The 10,171-nt window shown below is 40.3% G+C and overlaps 1 protein-coding gene across 1 annotated transcript; it reads right to left on the bottom strand.

The window, feature by feature from the left end:
• Nucleotides 1-596: 596 nt before the first annotated feature.
• RHEBL1 (RHEB like 1) lies at nt 597-7,913 on the bottom strand. Its single transcript, XM_040341167.1, has 8 exons — nt 7,744-7,913; nt 5,387-5,458; nt 5,231-5,298; nt 5,058-5,140; nt 4,764-4,820; nt 2,933-2,980; nt 2,755-2,839; nt 597-2,166 (listed from the first exon to the last, which is right to left on the bottom strand). The coding sequence occupies exons 1-8, from the start codon at nt 7,793-7,795 to the stop codon at nt 2,077-2,079; spliced, it is 555 nt and encodes a 184-aa protein (XP_040197101.1). The 5' UTR covers nt 7,796-7,913; the 3' UTR covers nt 597-2,076.
• Between the last annotated feature and the right edge of the window lie 2,258 nt (nt 7,914-10,171).

The following is a 10,171-nucleotide window of genomic DNA, read 5'->3' as shown; positions in this document are numbered from 1 at the left end:
CAGATGTGAATGTAATATTTCTCCACAAAGTGACAGCACTATACAATAACCTGTAAATAAACTCATGAAGGGGCTGTTGTGACCCTTTGCCATTACCTTCAGTAGAAGTCCTTATAGGAAGGGGGTATGAACACAGGGGAGTTGCCAGAGGAAGGCAGGGAATCACTCTGAAAGCAGTTGTTGGCCCTTCAAAAGAGGAACTTTAACCCCCTTTTGAGCTGTTCTGAGGCAAAGCAGGTGAGGCTCCTCTGTCAGATCTACCATGTGGGGTGCTAGGTGTCCTCATGCTCTTCACTGCTGCAGAGAATAAGGGAGGGGGTGGAGGGGGTTAAGCTTTTTTAGCAGTATGGTAGGCTCCTGGAACTAGGGAAGTGCCAAGGGTTGCTGTGTGGTACTGCAGGAACCGTGTTGCAAACACCACGGGCCAGTCTTCAGAAAGACTGCTACAACAAGGCATGACATTTGGTTGAATATGTCACATTTGGTAGTGGTTCTGCCCACAAAACTCAGCAAAGCAAAGATTGAACTCACAGCATGTTTACAACCACCCTCCGAACCAGAAATTAAAGCAAGCCTGAAGATGAACGCACACAAAATTAGAGCAAAAACATTTTTATTTGGTTTTCCACAAGACAAAAAAATAAAAACAACATTTCAGTAAATAGCACAACTTTACAAACAAAATGAAACCCGTATAAACAGTTGTGCATCAAATTTCACACAAAGAATAAAAATAAAAAAAGTTACATTTTACCCTGCTTGGGTTGGATTGGTCTCACAGACCACACAGTTAGCGGCCACTACAATAAAGGCACATTTACATGCAAATCAAGTATTTTCCAAGGCATTGCAATTATAATATAAATGAATATACTCAGCATTACAGAGATGTGAATCTAACACAAACCTCCTAGTGCTGAAGCTGTAAACAATGGGTCACCCCACCTACCCTATTAAAGCCCAACACCAGCCAAAGATTTTGTTTGGATAGAGTGGATGTGTTTGATTAGATCAAGTTTTTATGTTCTGTGCGCCAATGGAGGGGATTGACAGGTTAAAGCCCAACTAAACTCTCAATTTAAAAACTGGCCAAATACATTCCAAGTCCAATAAATAGATGCCAAACAAGTCTTACTGTTAAAATTCTCTTTAGAAAGCAGTCACAGTACAAGCAGAAAAGTTTGTCCCTGCCAGAACTGTAGAGGACTAGGTTAAGAAGTAGTGGCCTCTTTGTTACTCTGCAGAGAGACCACTGCTTCTGCACAGAACTATAGTCCTATAAGACTTTGAATACCTACTCTGAAGCACTTGGAATGCATTTGGCCAAATTAAACTGGAGATTCGAATGCTGTCTGACACAGTTGCTTTAAATACATTTCTGCTCATTATTCTGTCCAATACCCTTCATGTGGACTGAAGAGAAAAACTTTAAAATGCCTGCCATCAAAAAAAAAAAAAAAAAAAACAATGAAAATAAATGGTCTGGGGTTAGGCTTTAAAATGAGTTAAGAGAAACTGCAGCATTTCCAGGGCAATACAATCACCACTAGATATAGGGGATAGATCCCCATTCACAGTAAATAATCTGTAAGTACCACTTCTGATTACAGAAGGACAAAAGTGAAAGAATTATATAAATACAGCTTATTTTGCTTCAAACCCACCCTTCAATACACATAAACATAAATAGATCATGTAACAGATTAAGTAGTTCAGAGAAAAGGGAAACAAAAAAATATACAGCAATGTAATACTGCTGCCTATTTGTGCAAAGTGGCTATTAGGAGTAGAGGCCTCATATCGGAGCTGCAGCCAGAGCTGTCTTTGTGCTTTAGGGCATGATCACAGCACAGGACTGTAGAATGACATAAGGCAGAACATGGTTCATAACAAGCTTATCAAAAAGGGAAAGGAGACTGGGCAGACAGATTGATACACTGTTCATATATATCACTGCCTTTCCAGGGAACTGCATTGATTGGTGCGTGGTTTCACATTCATCCCTTTGGACACAACGCCAAAAGCAGCCCAATAGCTCATTGTGCAGGAGCCACTGGCTGCAGTGATTGGCACACTTCACATAAATTGACATCTTTTCTTATCGCCGAAAGATCTCTCCACGCGATCAATTTCCTCAATGATTTTAGTGAAGATCAGTTTGCTTTTCTGTAACAAAGAAAAAAAAAATATATATATAAAAATTAAAGACACTGTGCAGAGTCCGATTGTCAAAACATGTGACTTAGTGGCAATTAAGAAAACCAGTGCCGAAACATCTTGCCATCAGCAACTGCAGTGTTCTGATATTAAATCAGTATGACAGTTCAGCAAATGGCATATCTACAGTTCAAAGTTGCAGACCTGGAACAAACATGAAAATCAGTTCTGACCATTTACTGCATTGATTGTTTCCAGGTATGAGGCCTAATGGGCGTTAAAGTCAAAATAATCCTTATTAGCAAGAAACGGACACCTGTATACAAGCAGTAAACAATGGCAGCTTCCAGATTTGAGCCTAGCACTCCATTAAAAGTAAGGCGATAATTTTTTAGTTACTCGACTTGCCCTTAATAGAAATCCAGGGGTCTTTTGCCATTAGGCCTTGACTGCAAAGCTTGTGTGGGATATTGCTTTAACCCCCCTCATTTCTTATGGAAGTACAGATTAGAGGATCTGGCATGTATGGTGCCAATTTGCTAAAAAATACCTAGGAGCAATACAAAATTGTTTGCACAATTAGAAAGATGCGTTTACCTCTTGGTCTTTAGCAGATACTTCCATGAAAGCTGCACCCCAGGAATCAGCCATCTTCTTGCCATCTTCTGTTCTCACTTGGCGACTAAGGAAAAAAAATTGGGAGGTTATTTCATCTTAAATTTAATTGCCAAAGTGATCAAATGAATAAAGAGGAAAAAATAAATAAAAAAATTACCAATGGGCTGGAAGGTCATTCTTATTCCCCACAAGAACGATAGGCATGCTGAAAAGTAAGCGTAGCAAAGTTAAGCACCATTTGCAATTACATTTTAACAAAGTGTTCATTCAAGAAAAAAAAAAAGTTTTGCATTGGTATTTTCAGCTTGGGGGCAGAGAAAGGTTTGAAACCAGTAGATAAGCAAGACAGCAGCCTTCTGGCTGAATAAAAGGAGAAAAATAAATAAAATAAATATTCCTTCACAAGTTTTCAGATGCAGGGTCAACTTATGTTGCTCAGGGGTGGCCACACTGATTGAAATTTGGCCAATCCCTGAAGTTGGGGGGGTCCCCCGGTCCCTTTGTAACATGTTACATCCTGAATATTGGTGCAAAACACTGGCCAGTGCCACTTCCTGGTAAACCATTGCTTGGTGTCAACCACTATTAATGATTGGAGGGCATTATGGGGATTGAAGATCTGATACTTCTGCTGGTAGGTCAGATTGCACAAGGCCAAGAAGAGTGCAATAAGTTGCAAAATTCGCCAAGACCCGAGGACCAGAACTAAGTCATTTGCAGGAAACCGTTTGCCTGATGTTTTACTTTATTCAAGTGGAGACTTGCCACCCCACACTGAAATGCTTCGTACCTCAGCAATTTATGACTTGCTCCAAGCACTGTTACATACCTCTGCAAACAAATGCCAGGCGTATAAAATTTGTAGGACTGTATGGGTGTTGTGAATTGGTACTTAAAATGGCAGTCATGTTTTCACACAATATAGTGCCTTCGTTATTCTGCACTTTTGGTAAATGGTGTTAGAAGCCAAAAAAAAAAAAAAAAAAAAATTTCAATGGTCCAAGCAAACTCCTCTGATTAAGTCCTTGGAATGAAGGAATGTGGTTGTCAATTTGCCTGTTCCTAGCAGTGAAGGAAAACCACCATTTGGCAGAAGACTACACAAGCAATGGCCAGCCTTCATGGTTCTTTTATGACAGGTTTGCTTTAACCTCCCTGGCGGTATGATTAGGTCTGGAATTTTGTACCAAAAGCGGTACAATTTTTTTTGCATGGAAATTTGGCGTTTTACATTGTAGGCCTGTAATTCTTAATAACTCACTTAAATCTGTCCAAACAAGAGTCTAGTAGACATCCCGGGTATGATAAAGTTTAAAACAAAAAATCATAACAAATAATGTACTAAAAATGATTCAATAATGTAATCAAAATCACTGAAATTTGTTCAGTTGCAGAATTGTCGCGTTCATTACTTTTATTTTTTTTTATGACGAATTTCCCCACAAATCGCTATCGCTCAATTCTGCAAGTGATTATTATTATCGCTGTTTTCTAGCTGCTCTAAAATCACTATTGACATAAAGGGACACTTTTGGTTGTTATGGACAATCTACAGTTTGCAGGCAGAAGGGGAGGCATCACAGGATCCAGGGACAAGGTAAGTAACTTGTGCCTGTGGATGCTACCCCAAGTTTTAGCTTGGGGATACCGCTTTTGGAAAAATATATATATATATATATATATATATATATATATATTTTTTTTTTATTTAAAAAAAAAAAAAAATTCACCCCGAGCCAGACTCTGGATTACCGCTAAGGAGGTTAAAGACTAACCACAAAAGCTACCTGGGAGGAAAGACAGGACAGATCACCCATAAACAAAGAATGTTGTTCAGAATGGACCACTTTGATGACCTTGACTCAAGAGCAGCCAAATATTTTAGGCTGTAAGGACATCCACACAATGTTGCAATATCACATCTGCTTGTTTGCTATAGACAGACAGTGTTCACAGGAAAAAAAAAAAAAAATGTTTAAACAACTTACAGGCATTTTCCTCTTTTATCCACAAGAGCTCGGTACAAACCACATGCGATCTGGAAGCTGAAAAAAAAATAAAAAAATAAAGTGATTTACACACATTCGTTTTGTTTTTCCTCACCTAAGGAGGAGGAAAGAAAAAAGCAAAAAAAAAAAAAAAAGCAAAGGGAAGAAATTAAATACTGTTGAAACTGAGCTTAGGAATGCATGGCTATAGTACCTCAAAAAGATCAGTAGGGGGAGCCAGAGCACTATAAAAAGCATCAATTTACACAATTTCCCAAGGGAAAGTCACCTTACCTTCTTTCACAAGCCACGGAATAAACTACAATGTATCCATGTATGCCAAAAACGAATGCCTGTGGAAGCAAGGAGTACTCATCCTGTAAAAAAAAAAAAAAAAAAAAAATCAGTCACCAATAACCACAAACTAACCAATTATTATGCAGCATCTAAAGACAAACAAAACTCACCAGGCCTGCTGTATCAAACACATCCAGTTCAAATTCATCTTCTCCCAGAGTAAAAGTCTTGCTCCAGGCTGAGGAAAAGATGGCCAGGTTATTGAAATCCGAATCACAGCACGGCTTATATTTATTCACCACTTTAATACATTTCCCATAACTTACTGTGTTCAATGGTGGGTTCGTAGACTTTGGGAAACTCTTCTTTGACAAACTGCGAAGCCAGGGAAGATTTGCCTGTTATAGGAAAAAATAAAAATAAGTTTAAGGCTGGTGTCAGAAATGAAGCTATGCATGACACCATACACTGTGGCATTGTGGGAAATCTTGCCACTGCCAAGAAAAATTATATATATATATATATATATATATATAAAATTAAAAAAGGAGAAGCCTCCAAGTGTAGCAATATGGTTACATTTAATGAAGGTACAACATTTACACAGTAATCAGTGCATTTTATAGCACTTTTCGCTGTGAAAATGGCAATGGTCCCAAAAATGTGTCAAGTGTCCACCATAATGTCAGTCACAAAAAAAAAAAGCCATAAAACTATCCCCTATTATGTAAACGCTATAAATTTGGCACAAACCAATTTTTTTTTAAAACCAAAAATAGGTAGAAAAAAAAATAAAAAAAAGTTATTTTTATTATAGCAACATTTTTTGTTTATAGCGCAAAAAATAAAAACCGCAGGAGGTGATGAAAGATCACCAAAAGAAAGCTCTATTTGTGGGGAAACAAAATATAAAATAAAAAAATAAAAAAAAGGAAAAGAAAAAAGCCAATTTTGTTTGGGAGCCACGTCGCACAATTGTCAGTTAAAGCAACGCAGTGAAAATCGCAAAAGGGGCAAGGTCCTTAACCAGCATAATGGTCCGGGTCTTAACCAGTAAAAATAAAAAAAATAAGTTTTTAAATCAAGCCTTTTACTAACTAAATCAAATCTGCCCTGACTCCAATAAACTATTCCAGGACTGGGACATTTATGGAAACTGCAGAAATTTACACATAGATAAAAGTAATGAAAAAAATAAAAACGCAACTACAGTAACCATAGCGACCAGATTCCTTACTGAGATCTTAGTCTAACTACTGAAAGATAATAGGTTGCTAAGAGTTATTACACCAATTCTACCTGAAAAGGTGGCTTGTTTTTTGGGATACTGCACTTGGTCTAAAGAACTTGATTGAAAAAGGTAGCTATAGCTAATGCTCTTAATCATGAAAGATTAATTGTTGCTACTACACTTGATCACTATTGAATAAGGCTGTGATAAGTTACTATGGTTACCACAGGTGATTAGAAGAACCTTTATTAAGGTTGCCATTGGTTAGTGAACTCAATAAGAACTCTTGAAGGCGGCCGATTCGTTCCAACAAGATTGCACTGATTGCTCATGCGTGCATTAAAAAAAAAAAAAAAAAAAAAAAAACCCCACACACAAACACACCCCACACACGCTGAACATTGGCACAAGTGCTTGGATTACTTTGAGCACAGGCTAGAAGACATGAAATACAAACGGTGCAAACCACACGAGGCAATTTCTTGCCGTTTGCATTATTACATCCAATCCTCTGTTCACACTGCCGCACTTTTTGCTACATTACACCTTTCAAGCGCATGAATAATAAAAAGTCCATTTAAAAACCTTCAACTGTTCACATCCGTTTTAAAAAAAAAAGTCCCACATGCTGCATCTTTGGTGCCCAATTTATATATATATATATATATATATATATATATTTTAAACACACAAACAGTGTTTGTTTGGCACCGAATGTCCAAATAGTCCCCTCATGTGAAAAGGGGTATAATAATATTAATAAACTACAAATATATCAATATATTATAAACAAATCGAAGACCCCACCCACCAAAAACTTTTCTAAAAACAGCCCAACACAAAAGATAACAAAATAAACCCCCAAAAACATGCCAGAAAAAAAAAATATATAATAATAATTAATAATACCACAAAAACCCCACCACACACCCCAAACCACAAAAACCGCACACCACAAAAGTAAACAAAGACACCCAAACACACCTGGTCTGGCTGCTGCTGATTACGGCAGGAACCCTATTGAAGCCGGTTACTATGGGTTACAGCATAAGAATAAATCCGATGGGAGGTTGCTATGAGTGGGGGAGATGAAGCTGGTCCGGTTGCTATGGGAACCCTCCATCTTGTACAAGGCGACCAGGGGCTCATCACACACAGTCACCCCCCTCCCCCTACCATAGTAGCCACCACACACAGAGCACTCGCCCTCCCCCTCCGATCTCACAGGAGACCCTGCTGACCCCCCACACCGTGATCAGGGCGATCCGCACCTGGAATTCCCTTCTATAGCGCCGACATATACCGCAGCTTTGTACACATCAGGTATAACAGAGAGCCTAGTCGGGCGCCGACCCATCCGTGTAAGGTAAAAGTTCCCCGGGTCACAGCCCGGCCCCCCAGCAATCACACACATACAGGAGGTGACCCCATAGCGATCACACAACGACCTACCGACGGTGGGGTATCCGAGCATCACAACTTTACGGTGTCTGACCACAGGCATGATGATGGAGGCGGTATGACCTATAGATTGCGGGATGGAGCGGAGAGACGATGCGGAGTCCAATGACACGAGGAGATCCTATTTCCAATTCACTATACCTAACTGACCCGCGGGTCTCTGGTCAAATAGCTCACGCATCACAGCGGCCCGCCCATTTGGAGCCCCCTTAGCCAACCACGACTCTCAGGCTGAGCTGATTGGCCGTAGGGGGCTCAGGTAACCAATGTGTGGGGGGAGATGAAAGGATGCCGCCGGTGCGTTCATTGTTTGGGTTGTGGAAGAACACTAGCGCTCCGAGCGCTGTGATTGGTCCTTGCGTTTAGTTGTGCTTTGTGATTGGGCGGCGCTGGAAGAAGGGGCGGATGGCAACAAAGCCATGTGTGAGCGCGCACGAGGGAGCTGCGTGTGTTGTTGTCAGAGATCGGAGGGGATTCCTGATTAGGAGGAGGCAGGGAGACGAGTGCATATCACAGGGGCCACCATTATCACACTACATTCATTCATTCATTGTAGGCTTTCTTCCCGCCTTGTGTGGCTAATGGCTACAAGATTGGCGACACCTGGGCCAGCTCAGTGCATGAGAAGCCACAGGATCACCATGACCGCCAGCAATATAAAGTCTATAGAAACCCAATCACTAACATTTCTCACCTTATTATCTGCAAATAAGTCATTCGAGGTCTATGAGATCTCTCCACACACATTTCTATTGTACTCCATTGTTGTCTATGGAGCGATGTGAACAGATCCACAACGCAGCGATGAATTCATCATCCACAAAAAAACGATGATGCTGAAGTTGGCATCGTATTCAGGTTGGATCTTTATTCCCAAAGGCGAATATTTAATAAACAATCATCTGAAACGTTTATAATAATATCGCGAACTTTAACAACAATTCTCCCCAACTGCCATGTATTTAAAGGGGTAATTCTGATTAAATATTTTTTTTCTATATGAAAACCATCTTGGCTCATCCAGATGTGACTTGTTTTATATAACCGGGCATCCTTCTATTAGTTAAAGTTCAATTTGGCCCGAGCCAGGTGGGGTTTTCTTTATTTTTTTTCTTAATTTTTTCTTCCCTGTTGTTTTTGTCGTTTGTATATAAAAGAAATAAAAAGGAAATACATTTTTTCAAAAAAGTTCAATTTGGCCCGAGCCAAGTGCTCTAAATCATACAATATGGCACCAAACGTGGCACCATGACAGCCATGCATTCAATGGAACATTTTCAATAAGAAGCCAAGCTATTCCTATATGAAAACCATCTTGGCTCACCCAAATTGCACTTGTTTTACCGTATTTATCGGCGTATACCGCGCACTTTTTTGCCCTGAAAATCAGGGCAAAATCGTGGGTGCGCGATATACGCCGATGCCCGCTTTCCCGCGCCGAGTTTGAATACTGTGCCGGCATATACCGAGCGCAGTACACTCGTGTATAGTCGGGCAGTCTCGGCTCCTCTCGCGCTGACGTCCTGGATGTACAGGACGTGAGCGCGACAGTAGCCGAGCCTGCCCGACTATACACGAGTGTACTGCGCTCGGTATATGCCGGCGCAGTATTCAAACTCGGCGCGGGAAACGAGCGGGGAGGACGCCGCAGAAGGACGCCGGACCCGACGAAGAGGACACCCGAAGCCGCAGACGGATGCCGGACCCGACGAGGCCGCCGATGGACGCCACGCAAGACACCAAAACTGTAAGTACAAATATCTTTTTTTCCACAGGAATTTCTGGGCAACTTTAGGGGTGCTCGCTATACGCGGGAGCGCGCTATACCCCAATAAATACGGTATACACATTGGGAATCTTATTATATAGGAAAGTTAAATTTGGCCCGAGCCAAGTGATAGAAATCATAAAATATGGCACCAAACTTGTCACCCTGTCACCTATGCATTTCAATGGATAATTTCCGAATAAGAAGCCAAGCTATTCCTATATGAAAACGATCCTGACTCACCCAAGTTCCACTTGTTTTATACACATCTTACTATATAGGAAAGTTCAATTTGGCCCAAGCCAAGTGATATAGGTCATAAAATATGTCTCCAAACGTTGCACCATGACAGCAATGCATTTCAATGGGAAATTTTGAATAAGTAGCCAAGCTATTCCAATATGAAAACCATCTTGGCTCATCCAAATTCCACTTGTTTTATACTCATTGGGCATCCTTCTATTAGTTAAAGTTCAATTTGGCCCGAGCCAAGTGATATAAATCTTAAAATATGGCACCTTGGGAGCCATGCATTTCAATGGGAAATTCCCAATAAGAAATCAAGATATTATTTTATGAAAACCAACTTAACTCACATAAATTCCACTTATTTTATACTCATTGGGCATCCTACTATATAGGAAAGTTCAA

The sequence above is a fragment of the Rana temporaria genome, chromosome 2 (assembly GCF_905171775.1).
Source record: "Rana temporaria chromosome 2, aRanTem1.1, whole genome shotgun sequence".
Lineage (NCBI taxonomy): Eukaryota > Metazoa > Chordata > Amphibia > Anura > Ranidae > Rana > Rana temporaria.
The sequence above is the reverse complement of the archived record's forward strand: the minus strand, read 5'-3'. Positions and strand labels throughout refer to the sequence as shown.